General features: G+C 40.2%; 3 protein-coding genes across 4 annotated transcripts in view; 1 reads left to right on the top strand and 2 right to left on the bottom strand.

Annotated features, from left to right (window-relative positions):
• LOC110172671 (bMERB domain-containing protein 1-like) overlaps positions 1-17,768 on the top strand; it is a 122,839-nt gene that overhangs the window by 47,506 nt on the left and 57,565 nt on the right. The gene's annotated exons all lie outside the window — the stretch shown is intronic.
• The window catches only part of LOC129410249 (uncharacterized), a 100,324-nt gene continuing 88,969 nt past the window's right edge, over positions 6,414-17,768 (bottom strand). Inside the window, exons 3-6 of the mRNA XM_055157741.1 lie at positions 9,849-9,923; positions 9,687-9,762; positions 7,933-8,253; positions 6,414-7,281 (exon numbers count right to left, since the gene is read on the bottom strand). Of these exons, the coding sequence (XP_055013716.1) occupies positions 6,929-7,281; positions 7,933-8,253; positions 9,687-9,741 (729 nt within the window). The 5' untranslated portion in view covers positions 9,742-9,762; positions 9,849-9,923 and the 3' untranslated portion in view covers positions 6,414-6,928. The remainder of the gene's footprint in view (positions 7,282-7,932; positions 8,254-9,686; positions 9,763-9,848; positions 9,924-17,768) is intronic.
• LOC129410388 (uncharacterized) lies at positions 14,147-17,378 on the bottom strand. Its single transcript, XM_055158468.1, has 2 exons — positions 15,964-17,378; positions 14,147-15,821 (listed from the first exon to the last, which is right to left on the bottom strand). The coding sequence occupies exons 1-2, from the start codon at positions 17,376-17,378 to the stop codon at positions 14,147-14,149; spliced, it is 3,090 nt and encodes a 1,029-aa protein (XP_055014443.1).

Below are 17,768 nucleotides of genomic sequence, written 5' to 3'. Positions count from 1 at the left end.
CTGTGTGTCCACGCATATGAGAAATACAGTAACCTATGTGCAATATTGGACAACGTAAACCAAAATTTTATAATCTTGTCAGAGGATTTCATTACAGTGATGGAAGAAATACTGTAGACCAAAAAATCTATAGTCCCCATTGTTATGATAAAAACATAGATAAATTGCCTGAAAATTACACCAATATTATAACAGATTATAGTCAGTCTGTAATAATAATAATAACATTGCAGGTTATGGTCAGTCTGTTATTAGCATTCAGACCAAAAGGGACGTTATGCATCAGTGCTATGACACTGGATTCACCCTGACCCTATGTTCAACCTATTCACTTTTGGGCTTTCTATAAAATCATGTCACCTTTTGATCTTTATCTTTAAGTAAATAGAATTGCTGATGACTGTGAGCTTGGAAAGATTCATCAATCATTCATCAAATTAGGCTTTACTGATTGATGGGTACATTGTGTAAAAAGCTTTCAGACTGGACTGTCATCTCCACCTCCCTTTTGATGAATAATCCACCTCCTTCCCTCTTCAAAGAGGGCTTCCTCAGTTGCATTTACACCAAAACTGGAATGTGCAGTAAAACATTGGTCTACGTGTATGTAGACAGGAAACACGAGCGCTTATAAAACAGCTTTCACTTACTCCGTCTTACTTACACTTACTACGTCTCTCTGGCAGCAGGAGACTATGGACCAGTGGACTCACTTGGTCACTGCATCCAACAGATCAGTGTGTGGATGCAAAACAACTTTCTCCAGCTAAACTCTGACAAGACTGAAGTCATAGTGTTTGGTCCACAGAAACAAAGGGACAGTGTCAGCAGTCACCTCCAGTCTCTCTCTCTAAAACCTTCAAATCAGGCAAGAAATCTAGGGGTAATAATGGACTCAGACTTGAACTTTAACAGCCACATCAAATCAATAACATCTGCAGCCTTTTACCATCTAAAAAACATAGCGAAAATCAAAGGTTTACTGTCTAAATCAGACTTGGAGAAACTTATCCATGCGTTTGTCTCCAGTAGATTAGACTACTGTAATGGTCTGCTCACTGGTCTCTCCAAACGAGCTGTGAGACAACTGCAGAACATCCAGAATGCTGCAGCTCGGGTCCTTACTCGAACTAGGAAGTACGAGCACATAAGTCCTGTGCTCAGGTCTCTGCACTGGCTCCTGTGCCTCAGAGAATAGACTTTAAAGCAGCTCTGCTTGTGTACAAGTCTCTCCATGGCCGAGCACCAAAGTACATCTGTGACATGTTAGTGTCATATGAACCATCTCGCACTCTGAGGACCTCAGGGACCGGCCTCCTGCTGGTGCCCAGAGTCAGGACTAAACAAGGGGAGTCAGCGTTTCAGGTTCATGCAGCTAAAACCTGGAACAGTCTTCCTGAACATGTGAGACAGGCCTCTTCTGTGACGCTGTTTAAATCCAGGCTCAAAACATTTCTGTTTAACTGTGCATATAACTGAAAGGTTTTCATTCCGCACTCTTCTCTCCAATTTATGTCTCTCTTTTTTAAAATTTTAATCTTCATGATTATTTATGTTTTGATTTGTTTTTATTATGATTTTAATGTATTTCTTATTCTGTAAAGCACTTTGAATTACTTTGTGTACGAATTGTGCTATACAAATAAACTTGCCTTGCCTTACTCAGACCGTGTTCCATAACAATTACACAACAGTGTAATGGCTGCCATCAATGAAAATCTGTGATATTTCACATTTTATTTTATCTGGACTTTTCATGTGTAAAAAGAAGTTTAAATCAAAGACGCACATACGCGATGAGAAATGCTGTAATATTAATCTGTTTTTAGTTCAAAATGGATTGATTTAAGTTCAGCTTTAGATGTTTCCATCTCACTCACTTGTTGAAGTATTGATGTAGTTCCTCCAAGCAGTACCACATACAGTAGAGATTATGCAACAGTCAACATCAGTGTCAAAGTTATGTGTTATTCTCAGAACTGTTCGATATTGTTGCATTTTTTTCAGTCAGAAGAGAACTGCAAATCACACAATCAATACTTTGTGTTCAAAACATTAATGTTGCAGTTTCAGATGGAAGGCAGCTGACAATAAAAGTCTAAACAAGATGCGCTGTTTTTAGAGAAATATCTGAAAATCCACAAATCTTGGACCTCATCATTATTGACTGAGTAGAAACTTGCCAAATAAAATGTTTTTTTCTTTGACAAGAAATCAGTTTATGAGAAAAATTTTTTTTGCTGACAGTCAAGACATCCACCTGGCCTGGACAGTGAAGAGTGATGCGGTGTCACATAGCCCCACATTTAACAGTCGATTCACTAATGCATAATGAAAAATACACAAACCATATAATACTTTATTTTGGGATTAGGGAAAGGTTTTCTTTAGAACTGAGGGAGGCTGGGGATTATAGAAGAAAAAGAAAAAAAGGAAAAAATGTTGGAAACCAGTGCCGTAGGTGAAACCCTTTCCCTCTGTGTGTGCCTTGGCCTATCTGTTCAGTTTTTGTAGCTCACATGTGGTGCAGCAAAATTTACAGTAGTACAACATCCATCCATTAGTGTCCCACATTGATTTAGTGACTGATTACAGGCTCGCTCCAAGAGTGCAGAGAGGCAGTGTAAATATGTTTTATGCACATGTGACCCCTGCTTTATGATAATTTGGAATCTTCACCACTTCATCTTGTTCTTGTTGACGGCCACTCAACTAATACACTGGCCAATATTGCGATTGATTAGGCTCACATGGTGCAGCACGTGCAGCCAATTTACTGTTCTGTTTATGGTTTGATAGTTGGTGTGTTACTGTTACTGTGTCCTGCAGGTCATTTTTGTCTTTTTTCTAAAATTGGCCTCAAAGTTCCAGTGATTTTTTCTGTATTTCAGGTAAATTACAGTTGAGGATTAAAAAATAAATATATAGTTATCTACAGTTTGATGAGGCAAAACACCTGCTTGCTGATACCGTTATTGTAAAAAGGACCAGATCAGCAGATGTGAGTGAACATGCTTTGTCTGTATATGCAAGGCAATGTCACTATGAGCTCTTTCTTTCACAAAAATGACAAAAGCTAATGCTATGAACCTGTGAATGGTCTCCAATGGCGACAGATACAAGCCCTGGAGATGTCAAGACTCCACAAAACAAACACACCTGTCTCCTTTCAGTATGCTCTATATATCCATGCAAAATGTCATTGTGTGTCCAGGGATTTATTCATTCATATACAGCAGAGAGACTATGAACATGTGGACAGGATCATAGTGAGTGTCATTTTAGATTTTGTGTTATTTTTAGCATGGAGCTTGAAAGATCACGTACAGTTACAGACTCATTTTCCATTCATGATTTGCTCAGTTATCATGCTTAGATTGCTGTGAAATAACCCAACCCAGCCATGCAACACAAAATATACATATTCAAATGGCATCTACATATATATGGTTTTTGTAGGCCTACTTATTGTATAGATTTACAGGATTGATTTCCATTTTTACATTTTATGCCAATTGTACATATGTAACTTGTAACTTTTCAGGAGAAGGGTCCACCACATGCTTTGCCTTATAAATAGGCCTAGTTAACAAGTCCATGACCAGTATTTGGACATTTCTGAAGTTATGCTAATGCCTTCTCTTTTAAGTGACAAATCATGATTAAACAGCGCTGATGTTTTAGTTGTGTTTATTGGCCGAGGGGCTGTGTTTGAAGGAGCGGTTAAATTAAAATGTCCACGATGTTTACACAAAATAAATACACAGAAGAGAAGTGTTGACCCACCTCTGCAATGACCTAGAATTTACAATATGTAGTGATCAACTGAATTTGTACTATTTCCGATATTTTGTTTGAAAATCTGTGAAGTCAATGATAATTCCTCTTTTTTGGATCAGTGGGCTACTGGCATCTATCTACACTATATCGAAGAAGTCACTGTCTTTTAAACATAACAACATTACATTTAAGATGTTACTAAAAATCTTGCCTATAGTCTTTTCTTTTCTGTAATTCTGGTGAAGTTTATATTTTTACTTCCTGGTTGGACACAGCCTGCAAATATAGAAGTATGTTACTAAGCAACCATCATGTTAACAAGAACCAAGTTATCAATATCCCAGTTACCAACTGGTAACTGGGATATTCTCCACCTTAAAAAAATGTCCCGCAACACAGCTCAAACTGTTAATGACCACTTTGAACAGAGAGGTTGCAGTGGATAAAAACAGCATAAACAATGTAAACACTTGATACATGTTAAATCTGATAATATTCTGTAATTTAATAAGTCACAAAGTAAAAAGAGCACCCAGATTTGAGCCAGGATCCTATTGACTTCCTACGTATTTGTGCTGATAGTAAAGGTGGTTTAAAGTATTGAATGCAATTAAATGTGCCAATTTCAGATGTGTTGGGCATGACCTACACTCAAATACTCACTGAGAGTGATTCCTCATTACTGACAGTGCTGCTCCCATTTACAGTTAACATTAGGTAACAGGTCATCAGTGCCACATATAAGGCCTGTGTTGACATTATGTGGCCATTATCTCTCTCCTGTCTGCTCCAGGTCGGCTCTGTCACACTGTTTGTCTGTGGCTTCTTCTTATCTTGTGTCTTTCTGATCACTTCCCCGTGTCAGTGATATAACCAAACCATGAACGCTTAGCTGACCATTCACCAACAAGCTGTCACCTCCTTCTCCCCGGAGCAGAGATAACAGCCTCCTGCATGGGATCACACTCCTTCACCATGAAAACATGACCCAAGGCCCCTTGCTGTGCACTCTCTCCAGATGCAGTGCACAGTTGGAATATTGAGAGGTGATGTAACATGGAAATAAATGCCTGAATTCTGTGGTGACCTGCAAAAATAAACCACTTCCCGTAAGTTATGTTTCAGATGTAAATAGAACTCTAAAAATAACAGCAGCTCGTGATAAAGACGGTGAGTTTAGATTTATTACCCATCATAATCATTAAACTACATTTAATTGATAAGGACATAAAACTGCAATCATACACTCCACTGCTTCTCAGAATCATTCAGCCCCTGGGAACCTTAGGCCTGGGTCATTTCAGCAATGAAGTGTTCTTTTCACGGAGGTCTGGCGACATCTTGTGGAGAAAAATTGAAACTGCAATTACCGGTGATTAAGATCCAGATAAATCACGTTGGGATTTAAAGTAAAATTAAATGTTTGCAGGTTTAACGATTGATACTTTGCAGTCACATCACGCTCGGGGGATTTTAGGTGTATCTCAGTGGTGGGATGTTAATCAGTTACCATGGTGACACAATGCATACACAGCTAAAAACTGTCAAGAAAAAAGGACAGAATGGATTTAAACAACCATTTTCAAGAGGCTGTGGTTAATATGAGCGTTTATTGTAAAGTTTAGGTAATGTGAGAGTGACTGAAAAATTGTTGTGTTGTTGGTTTTAAAGAGGCTAATAGATATTAAAGATTGGAATTGAAAAGTTCAAAGTTAAAGCAGCACTCACGTGACCTTTGCAAGAGTTTAGCTTTGACTTGAAGTAGGGTTTTGGGGCACCAGTCAACAAATGGCGAGAAATATTATCAATCCAATATAATCAATTATCTAAGTTTATTAATTAATAATTAATTAATTAAACAATTGTTCTGAAGGTTTGTAAATTCTTGTCCATATCAGTGACTCGTATCTGGAAATAACATCACAATTCACCAAAGCAAAATATGGTTTATGAATATTTATTATTAAGTTAAACAGACAGTATTTAGATATGAAATATGCAAATGAGTGTGGGCAGGGGTCTAGAGATTGAGGATTGGGTAAGAAAGAACTTTAAGTTTTAACTTCTCAGGTGTTGTCTCTTTGGAATATTTTTGTCTAGTAGAGAAGATTAGGAGCTGCTCTGTGTTTCCCTGTTTCTCTTTCTCCTTAAACAGGTGTTGAACTGCTTCTGCTGACGAACTGGGATCTCCTCAATGATAAGTCTGTATTCTTTTGTGCCCACCCATTTAAGTTTGTGTGGGGAGGGCTAAACCAGTGAGGTGAAGTCTTGGCTAAAGTTGAGTGGGGGATGAGTTGGATGTTCAGTGAAATTCCTCTCACATTTGTGTCACAAACCATTAAGAGTTTTACACAAATACAAGATATTCACATTACACCTACAGATCAATATTTAAACAACATTGACAATATTCACAGTATGAACAGTTTACACCATTCCTCTTCTTTCTCTGGAGAAAGAAGATCCAGTAGCAGTGTCTTTAATTTGTGTCTTGTATTTTATGTGGCCTTGGTTATAGCCAGTTTATCTGAATTTACTTTAGTCAATTTGGTTTCTTTGTAGGAGAAACTTTGTAGGTCTTGTAACTCTTTTGGAAGACTCTTTGTGTAAGAAAAGAATGTATTGCTTGCTCACAAGTCTCTATCAGTCTTTATTTAAGCGACAGGTCCAGGGTCCAGAAATAAAAACAGCATTCACATACTTTTGAATAAACACAAAAAATAAACCTTGAAAACATTTTACCCTTTAATTTATGGAGACATTAATTGTGTAAATGCATATTTTTACTCACCATTATAATCACAATGCTATTAAAGTAAAAAAATAAAAATAAAAATCTAGTCTTTCAAATAAATCATACTGAGATAATTCACTGTAAACAAACTGTACAGAAAAGAAAATCTGATTTGAGATCAATTGTTATTTTTTTTGTGGCTAAAATAATAAAAAAAAGACTCTGATACATGCTGTGTAGGCTCAAAAAGTACTCCAGAGGGCGCCATTCAATCAAAAACGTTTTGCTGAATGTTTGTTCTGTGGCATTACAGTAAAATCATACACATGTACCTTTTGTAGAAAAAAAAGTACCAAGAAGAAAAAAATAATAAAAAAGAATACAAAATGGACAATACAAAATACATTCAGTGGTTCAGAGTTTCTCAATAATAAATATAACTGAGAGCCCCACAAAAGTCCACCATGGCCCATGCGGTGCAGCTCTGGCCCTCAGGTATGACGGAGAGTGGATTAAAGCACTGGTCAAGTACTGGCCAGACCTCGCGCTCTTCAGTGAACAATTGTACAGTTTGTTTTGCTCGTGAGTCTTCAGGTAACTGTAGATTTTGACCATCCCATCATCGTCTGTATAATTGTTTACGATGAACTGGTCTGCGATCTTTGTGGAGTCTTGAAACCACTCCACGTGTCCTGTAGGGCACACCTGTTTGAATGTGCAGGTGGGAAAGTCTGAACTCCACACGGCTTCGACTCCCTCCCAATGTTCTGCGGAAAAAACACAAAACACAAACCTGAAACTTCACATTATTTTATTTCTTTGTAAATGCTAGACCTGTCATGATAATTACTACTTTGACTTATTGTTCAGTTTATGAAATCTGGAACAATATATCTTGGAGAGTTAGTATTAATCTTTTTTAACAGTATTGTAGATTTGTTTTTGTGGTTTAAAGATGCATTGTGTAACTTTCCTAGAGGAAGGTCCGCCAAATGCTTTTCTCTTTGGAGATTATTATTATTTTTTTAAATATTGCTTTGCCTGGAATGTTTTGCAGTATAGTATTAAACCTTTCTATCATCATGGAGACCAAACCAGGCCAAGTTACAGGTCAGATCTGTGGAGAGGCAACCCTGCTCACAGTCAGAATGAAGTTTTGTTTTTTTTGGTTTTTTTTGGCATTTTTGAACTACAAACCACCTGTAATTGAATAAATGTCAGGCAGAGCTGTTTAATGTCATAGTGTGGAACATTCCAGACATATCCTTAGAAACAAGTAGGTGATGGACTCCTAAACAAAAGTTGCATAGTGTACCTTTAAATCTGCTCCAACATACTTCAGCAATACATCACATTTCAAAATTTGTCATTGTGACAGGCCTAGTAAATGCTGTTTAAGAACAAACATGGAGTCTGACCTCTCGTCTCCACTCGTGTGTCCTTAGTCTCGACCCCTTGGTTGGTGCGAACTTTGCACAAAAAGTTTTCACTTTGTTCTGGCCGCCATTTAGGAAAGTGAAGAGACAAGTTCCCCTTTTCATAGTCACAACGGAAATTCCCTGATGAGTTTTGTTGTGATAAATTGCCCTTACTGTTCACAGAACAATATGTTTGCGGTTTGAACCACTCCATGTGTTTTATGGACAGCCCATTTCGTGAAGAAAGCACAGCGCAGTGTATGGTCACAGGTTTGCCACAGTCTGCTGTAATACTCCGACTGACCTCTAGTCTCAAAGTCTCTGTGAACATAAGAACGTGATAGAAGTGATAGAAGTGACAAACTGCATCTCTTAGTTTAAATTTAGGCCCTATATTACGCAAAATTGACTCTTGTACCAACATTCCAACATGGCTAAAAGCTCACATCATCAAAACCATATCTTGAGTTGTGTTTTTTTTTCATTCACACATGTTTGAGAAATACTTTATTATTAGCCTGTCCCCATCTACAAAGCTCAAGATGCTCTTTCCACCTTGTGATGTCACGGAGAGGTAGTTAAGTTAACAGCTACCTTTTACCCTCTCTACCCAGTCCCAAGTCAGAAATTATCCAAATGATTCTAGTGAAGGTGTATGGAGTTTAAAACACAGTGACGCACTTCCTGTATTACCACATGACATCACAAAGTGGAAGAGAGTGTTTTATTTTTGAGAGGGTTTGTGGTTTAAACATGTGTGAATGAAACAAAACACAACTCCAGGTCTATTTGTGATGAGGAAACAACATTAGAACATGGATCAGAAAATAACAATATGGGCCCTTTAAAGGTGCACTGTGTAACTTTAGTGGTGTAGGGTCTGCTAGCAGTTTGTGTCTACATTGGAGATGTTATATCTTTGGCCTGGAATATTCGACTACAGCAAGGGTCTCCAAACTTTTTTCTCCAGTGAGTTACTTGCACTAAAAGAAAATGCCAGAGAGCTGCTAATCATAAGAAATTGAGTATATATAAGAACCACGGCAAGCATTAGATGAGGTACAGTTTAATCCCTATAAAACATAAACCATTTTCCATTTATTAGTGCACAATTTTAGACATCAAAATGCAACATGTACAATGGTAAAAGGCATTTAATGAATCAGATTTTGCTTATTCAGCACAAAACGTGTGATTCAGAAATCCTTTGGCGACCTAATTGGAAGGGACTGGAGAGCTACCAGTACCTCCTGAGCTACAGATTAGAGACCCCTGTACTACAGTATGCCAACAAACTTATGTATCTCCATGGAGACATTACCAGGCCAAGTTACAAGTCAGATCTGTGAAGAGGTAACCCCAAGAACCCCAAAAATGCATGTTTTCAAGTCTTTTTTTCTTTCTATTAAAATACCTGTAATGACATAAATGCTAGACAGATATTTATCATGCTGGATAATAATGTGTAATATTCCAGAACTAAGCAATAACATCTCCATGGAGACAAGCAGGTGGCAGACCAGAAAAGTTACACAGTGCACCTTTAAATATATACGGTTGCACTTGAAGGCAAATTTGGAAAGGCAAACTTAAGAGGCCAAAAAGAGTCAGTACTCAATAAAAGCAGTTTGTTTTATTTGGCAGAGTCTATTGAACCAATTTATACAAGCTATGATTTCTTAAAGTTCTGAACTAGATTGTTATGGTTTTGTAATTTCAACATTTAAGTAATAGGAGAGAGTTTGTTTCAATACCTGAGAAAGTGAAGGTAACCAGCCATGGCAGTGTGCTCAGTATTGCATAGATCATCACTGTTGCTCAATTTTCATTCTGCGTCATAAAAAATCACAAAGAAAACAATAAGAACAGTTCGTATTGAAAATAAAGACTGATAATAGAGTAGTTTAAATACATACCTATGTCACGGTTGCTTGGTTTCTGTGGGCTACTCTGAGCTCCTGTTGCGTTAGTCCATGCTCTCCTTCCTGAAACTGTTAATAATTACAGATTTACAATATCAGTCAAGCTACAACTTGTTATCGTAAAAGGGTGTGGGAGGAATATTTGGTCTTGAGACTGAAAGAGAAAATAGAGAAAGAGATTTTGTGTGCATATGTGTGAGGGTGTGTGTGTGTGTGTGTGTGTGTGCCTGCGAGAGAGAGAAAGAGAGAGAGAGCGGAAGGAAGAGAGAGGAATGGAGACACAAGTGTCCACTTTGTGTGTGAGTCTTTGATGTGTTTCTGTAAAGCACTGGTCCATCTTGAGTCTGTATCAAACATGAGGTCATTGTGCCAGTCCTGGTGTTTTTTTTTTGTTTTTTTTTTTTGTGAATCAGATTATAGCTGCAGGGAAATACTTTTATTTGTCTTTTTATGGGTGCAAATATCTGCTTGCTCTTTCTGTAGAGTCAACTGCATTAAACTCATCTACTGAGGGAAATGTGATCATGCTATCCAAATAATCAAATTTAATGTTTTGCTAAAATTGTAGCAAAAATTGGTGCAGCATTTGTCAATTCAAGCACATTCTTCTAATTTAACTTTGTATGTTTTTATATTGTGAACATATATATTATAATAATATATAAATTAATAATAATATATTATATATTAAGCATACACTGGATAAAGAAGTGGACTAAGTGAGTGTGATGTCACCTGTAGGCACAGGTGGGACCAAGTCGTTGTTTTGCAAGTCTCAAGTAAGTCTCAAGTCTTTCACCTCAGGTCTGAGTCAAGTCCCAAGTCACAGACAAGTAAGTCCAAGTGGAGTCTTGAGTCACTGGCCCATAAGTCCAAGTCAAGTCCAAGTCGTCTGCTTTGAGCTTCAAGTCATTTCAAGTCTTTAAACCAAAGTACCAAATATATCTTAGATTTTTGCTATTTATATGAATTTAAAACTAAACTGTACTTAAAAAGGCAAACAATATTTAAATAAGAGTTGCAGAAATGCTATTTTTTCTATTTAAATGTCTTGACAAGATCTTAGTGTGAATCATTAATAGAAAGAATTCAGATTTAAGAGTGCTTAATATCAGTTATTTTTGTCATGTAGTTCTCTGTAGTTCCCTCTGTTTTACTGTATTGTACTGTAAATTACTGCATTGTACTGTATACTACTGTAGTACATTTTAGGATACCGCATCACAGTACTTTAGTTACATCCAAAGTAACAAACAGAAAAGTGGGAGTATCAACTGTAAAGAGAAAAGTATTTTTTAAAAAACATTTTTTGGGGAGAAGGGTCAAGTCTTCTCAAGTCACAGGGTTCAAGTCTGAATCAAGTCCCAAGTCACTGACCTTCAAGTCCAAGTCGAGTCCCAAGTTTTAGTCCATTTTGTCAAGCTAAGTCTCAAGTCCTAAAAATAGTAATCAAGTCTGACTAGAGTCAAAGTCATGACTTGCAATTCCCCAGCTCTGCCTGTGTAGAGTTCGGCTCCAGTCAAAAAAAGCTCAGGAGGCTAGCAGTTATAGGAGCAAATTTGGAGATGATTTCCATATTTGGAATTATTTACGGACAAAATAGTGAAAAAAAAAACAAAACACCAGCATTATGTAGAGTGTGTTAATAGGAAATTTTAAGACCAAAATGACAAGACTCACTGCAGCAGTTACAGAAAGAAGGGTGACAATTTTTCAGTATATAATCAGCTGGAGTTGTTGGAGCCAAAAGAGCCCCCATGAACACTTCCTATTTGGAACATGGCAGCTAGTGGGTTAGCTATACCCATTTGTAGTACTAATAGTAGTATTAGTGGTACTTGGTGTGAAAAATTTAAGAGCTACTGGACTAGAAGATTACAAGATGTTCTCCTCTACTTACCAACAGCCTGCTAGTAGTTATTGCACCAGTACTTATGAGCGCTGCTACTCTCCAGAGATGTCTGCTGTATAAATTAATCTAGGAGCGTTCTGACTGTAAGGAATAAACTCCAGCGCTCCCAGAGCAGCTCTCAGTGACAAACTAAACATAATATGAGCATATGGGTTGAATAACCATGAGTATATAGAGCTCCAATGAGTGCGAGGTAACTCAAGACAATATGCGAAGTTAATATAAGGACAGGATGTTAGTCTCTTGTGAGAGTCTGTGTAATAATATTGTGTTCTTTTTAATGAGCACTAATTTCAAACGGTCTACATTTTAATTAGAAGGATTTGTCTCATGTGAGCAAACTTTCTGGACCTGACAGCATAAATAAAATCTCCACTAATGTAGTACGCCACAGCAGCTATCAGTACAGTAGATTTTCAGTTTTAAATACGATGATATGATTTTATTATTTTATATAACAGTATATATGGTTTTATGGGGGTTTTATGGTTTTGTTTTCACAGCACCTCTACTCATATCAAGTGAGGTATGTGTTTGATTATAGTGTGTTTAGGGGAAAGTCTTACTGTGTAAAAGTCCATTGCATAACTTTTCTGGTGGAACGCCAGTCAAACGCTTTTCTCTCTGGAGGTGTTATTGCTTTGTCTGGAATGTTTCACAGTATTGCGTTAAACTTTTCTATTTTCATGGAGACCAAACCAGACCAAGTTACAGGTCAGATCTGTGAAGAGGCAACCCCACACACTGTCAGAATGCTTTTTCTAGGTGTTTTTGAGCTATAAAAACACATGTAATTGAATAAATGTAAGGTAGACCTAGAAACAGAGAGAGGACCCAAAATGCAGGACGGCTGTTAAAGTTCTTTAATAACAAACAAAGAAAGATCCAAAAATACATAAATCAAAAAATCTAAACTAAGGCTACGTTTATATGATGATGGTCTAAACTGAACAGAAAACTCAAAAGTGGTGTTGCGCCTTCGAGAGGAAATCTGTGTGCATACGCAAAAGTGTGTGGAATTCGTTTGAGTATGCATGCCAGATTTCTGTGTATCGTATGTATGTGGTGTAAATGCGTATGTGACATGAGCAGGTCTGACTAGAGTTTTGCATCTTGGGCAGTGTAGACGGAAACGCTACAGCGGAGCATATTCAACTTTTCCACTCTGGAGGACGGTTTCAGATTTTTGCGTTTTTAAGCCCCAAAAACGGCGCCACCACCTGAATGAAAAGCACTTCCGATAAACTATTTTGTTGTTTTTACCTGCAAGTGTTCTCGTGTAAACAGGCCCTAAACTGACATGACAAGACAAGACACTGACAATGAGTGGGTATACATGCACATCAGTATCCCGGTTATGATCGGGTTTTTTGAGTATCCCGGTTTCTTCATGGTGCAGTATACGCAGTACCCTGGTTTCAGTATCTCGGTTATGGCAGTATCCCGGTTATTAAAAAACGGGTTACTGTAGCTAGTATATTCTGATAGTATCCGGGATACTGTGGCATGTAAACGCAGTATCCCGGTTACTGCAACGTAAAGTTGAGTGCGCGTGCGTCCAAAAGACACTTTCCAGTCTTTTCACCATAACAGTAGCGACATAAATAAAGTGACCAACATAAATAAAGTGACCACACGAGTAAAATGACTGTAAAATAAAGAGCTGCATTAAACCTGCACACGTACAATCTGCACTCATATGACCTGCACTCGTGTGATCACTGAACTCTATCTCCTACGATATACGCACACTTACCATCATTAGCACCTCTTCTGTCACAAAAAGAACACACAATCCACTGAGTCGTGTCTTTTAGTCTGAAAGAAGCTCCTCAGCGGCACAAGGAGCAAGCTGTTTTTATCAGCCCTAACAGTTTATGCTAATTAGCCATGCGGCCTTAAAGGTTGTATGGAGGATTTTTTTTTTTGTTTCAAATTGTCAATGATAGCATTATAGAGATGCAGTAGCCTCGTAATTATGATGACCAAAAAAAAGAGAATAAAAATTCATCAACTCTGGACGTGGTGGGGCCAGCTAAACATTTGCCAATAGATAACGACACTGCCTCGTTATCTGTTAGCTGACAGGCTGTCAATCAAACTCCCTACGTTTCTAGCGTAACTGACTTGCCTGAGCGCTGCCATTACGTGGTTTAGGTACGCCTGTCACGCAGTCCACAGACGCACAGACGCTGTTTACTCCACCAACGCAACAGTTATAATAATAATAATAATAATACATTTTATTTATATTGCACTTTACATAAAATAATCTCAAAGTGCTACAGGTAAAAACAATGAGTAAAAAGGTGCATCAGAACAGTGGATCAAGCTAAAACCAGTGCAGGAATTTATAAGATAAAACAAGAATAAAATACAATTAACAAAAGGCTTTAGTAAAAAGGTATGTTTTAAGATTTTGTTTAAAAACAGAAATAGATTGTGGGGCTCTCAGGTGGTCGGGGAGAGCATTCCAAAGCCTTGGAGCAGCAGAGGAGAAGGCCCGATCTCCCATGGTGCAAAGTTTGGTTCTGGGGGTTTGGAGAGTGTTGGTGGCTGCAGAGCGGAGGGTGCGTGAGGGGGTCTGGGGAGTGAGGAGTTCCTTAAGGTACTGGGGGGAGTGACCGTGGATGCATTGGTGAGTGAGGAGGGAGACCTTGTACTCAATCCTGAGTGTGATCGGGAGCCAGTGAAGGGATTTCAGGATGGGGGTGATGTGGTCAAATTTTCGCACCCTCATCAGGATCCTGGCAGCGCAGTTCTGGATGTATTGCAGTCTCTGGATGCTCCTGCCAGGTATCCCGATGAGGAGTGCGTTACAGTAGTCCAGCCTGGAGGAGATAAAGGCGTGGACGAGCTTCTCTGCATCTGCCAAGGAGAGAGTTGGACGGAGTTTTGCAATGTTTCTGAGGTGGTAGAATGACGTCCTACAGAGGTGTTTGATGTGGGTGTCAAAGGTGAGTTGTGAGTCCATTTTGACACCCAGGTTGGTGACAGATGCAGAGAAGGGAATCGTTTGACCAGAAAATGAGATACTGGTGATGGTGGAAGAGCGGAGCTGATGAATTGTGCCAACCAGGATGGCTTCTGTTTTGGAACTATTGAGTTGAAGGAAATTTAGCTTCATCCACGCCTCTATCTCCTCCAGGCAAGTGGTCAGTGTGGATGATAGTAAGGGAGTGGAAGAAGTGGGGGTGGTCCGTAAATAGAGCTGTGTGTCATCTGCGTAGCAATGGTAGGATATACCATGCTTGGTGATGAGATTGCCCAGGGGGAGTAGGTAAAGAGTGAAGAGAGTGGGACCTAACACCGAACCCTGAGGAACACCACAGGTGACATTGTGGGTGCGTGACTTTGCCTTTCCTAGGGCAACGTGCTCGGTACGGTTAGTCAGGTAGGAGGTGAACCATTTGAGTGCTTGTTCTGAAAGTCCAATAGTGTATTGCAGGCGATGGAGGAGAATATTGTGGTCAACCGTATCAAAAGCAGCTGTAAGATCCAGGAGGATAAGTAAGGATGGTGAACCAGAGTCTGCTGCTCTCAGGAGATCATTGGTGACCCTGACCAAAGCTGTTTCAGTGCTATGGCCAGGGCGAAACCCAGACTGAAACTTGTCAAAAAGGTTATTGAGTTTGAGGTGATCCTGTAGTTGTGCTGCTACTGTTTTTTCCAGAACTTTAGACAGAAATGGGAGATTAGAGATTGGCCTGTAGTTGGACAGGACTTCTGGATCCAGGGTGGGTTTCTTCAGTAGTGGTCTGATGACAGCAGCTTTTAATGCAGATGGGATATAGCCGGTCTGGAGGGAGTGGTTAATGATGTTAGTGATGAGAGGAGAGATGAAAGAGATGTTGGTTTTCAGCAGGACTGTGGGGAAGGGGTCCAGGGCACAGGTGGATGGTCTCATTTTTCCAATGATACCCTCCACCTCTTCCTGTGAGATGGGAGAAAAGGAGCAGAGTGTCTGAGCAATCGCAGTTGGTGGGTCAACATGTGGGGGGGGCAGGATAGCAGTGGTAGAGAGGAGGAGTGAACGGATGCTATCAACCTTTTGTCTAAAAAAAGGTGATATGCATGTTACACCTGTCCTCAGTGGCCTCAGAGTGGGAAGGTGAAGGGGGTAAGAGAAGGTGATTTACAGTTGAGAAAAGTTTTTTGGAATTACCCGGGCTATTATTGATAATTGTGGAGTAGTACTGGGACCGTGTGGCCTTCAGTGCTTCAGCATATGCCTTCCTGTGCTCTCTGTAGGCTTGTTTGTGGACAGTCAGTCCAGAGGCCTTAAATCGCCGCTCAAGGACACGCCCAGCCGTCTTCATTCTGCGCAGCTCGCAGGTGTACCAAGGTGCTGAGCGTGAGAAAGAGACTGACCTAGATGTTAGGGGGGCGTGGAGGTCCAGAAGACTGCTCAGTGACTGGTTGTAAAAATCCACTGAGTCAGTAACAGAGGGGAAGTGGGTGGAAACAGAGGAGAGATGTTGTAGGTCCAGAGCCAGGGCATCAGCGTTGATATTCTTTAAATTACGAAAAAGAAACTGCCGCTTGGGTTTGGAGTGGGGGGAAGGAAAGGGTAGTTCCATGGATACGACCTTGTGATCAGAAACACCAAGGTCGTACACCTGAAGGTTACTGATAGGGGCGGAGTTTGAAATGACCAGGTCCAATGTGTGCCCCCGGGAGTGTGTGGGGACATCAACATGCTGCTGTAGGTTGAAGGTGTCCAATAGCTGAAGGAAATCTGCAGCAGGTTTGCATGAAGGGGAATCAACATGAATATTAATGTCTCCCAGAATAATAGTATTAGCAGAAGTGGTGCAGAGTGTTGAGAGAAGGTCAGCCATTTCCGGGATAAAAGCAGAGTTGGGTTTGGGGGGTCGGTAGATCAGGAGAACAGTCACTGGAAAGGGGGGCTTACATTTGAATGCAAGGCACTCACAGGATGATGTTGGAGACAGCGAGATGGAGGACAGCTCCAGGTCCTGTCGGTGGATGACCGCTAGACCACCACCTCGATGACCAGTGCTGCGAGCTACCTCCAGATAGGTGTAACCAGGGGGACAGGCCTCATTAAGGGCAGAGTAAACCTGTGACTGGTGCCAGGTTTCTGTAAGACACATGAAGTCCAATCCTTTCTCCCTGATGTGTTCTTCAATCAGGGAGGATTTATTGTTAATAGACTGTACATTGAAAAGTTCGAATTTAACCAGTGCCTGTGGGGTGAATCGTTGTACAGAACGCAGAACTTTGAAGTCCACTCCGCGCAGACTGGAATCCGCTCCTCGTCTTCTGTCCAGCCTAGTGAGCGAGGATCTCGCGGTGTTACTCGCACTGGAGTGCCGAGATCTCGCGGTGTTTCCCGTTTTGATGTCAGCAGATACGACGGTGCTCTGATGACATGTCAGACGTGCGACATGGGACCAGAGAGATGGGATGTTTGTCGCAGAGCCGGTTGTTTGGAGGTGGAAGATGAATTTTCGACCGGTGCCTCTATGGATGTAGCGAGGACGGCGAAGAAGTCCGAGTTTATTGAGGATGGAGGAAAGAGGTCCAGGGGGGGCTGCGGGCCTGAGTTGGCGAAGTTGAGAGATAGAATACCGGTAGCTAAACGCCATGCTTGACCAAAAAGGAGGCGGCCCGGCCTTGCCAACTGCCAATGCCAGCCGTAAAGCACTAAATCCAAGCAGACAGCCGGCAGCCGGAATGCCAATGGACCAACAAGAGAACTAACATTACAAGGTAATCGAAAATCGCGGGAAGAGAAGCGGCGAACAGCCAACGCCAGCGTCCTCTCCAACCCGGAACCCTTCTTCTTAGCGGCTTTACCTATATCTTCCTCGCAGTTAGCACAAAGTTTGTTGCAATGGCAGACAAGAATCTACGAGCAGTTAGCCGCAAAAGAAAGTCCGTTTTTGAGCGCTGAAAGCAGAAGACAAGGGGAAAAGCAGCGAAGCCAAACTAAGGTGATTCTTGGAGATTCATTCCAACGATGGTGTGACTCAAGC

The sequence above is a fragment of the Boleophthalmus pectinirostris genome, unplaced genomic scaffold (assembly GCF_026225935.1).
Source record: "Boleophthalmus pectinirostris isolate CB_2022bp ecotype Guang Dong unplaced genomic scaffold, ASM2622593v1 HiC_scaffold_22, whole genome shotgun sequence".
NCBI classification, from domain to species: domain Eukaryota; kingdom Metazoa; phylum Chordata; class Actinopteri; order Gobiiformes; family Gobiidae; genus Boleophthalmus; species Boleophthalmus pectinirostris.
The sequence above is the reverse complement of the archived record's forward strand: the minus strand, read 5'-3'. Positions and strand labels throughout refer to the sequence as shown.

Bases quoted from the DNA above. Each gene is read 5' to 3' on its own strand.
- LOC129410388 (XM_055158468.1), bottom strand. From the start codon at position 17,378: ATGGCGTTTAGCTACCGGTATTCTATCTCTCAACTTCGCCAACTCAGG. The intron at 15,822-15,963 runs GTACTACTCCAC...ACCTTTTTTTAG, and splicing joins CTGAAGGCCACACGGTCCCA to ACAAAAGGTTGATAGCATCC.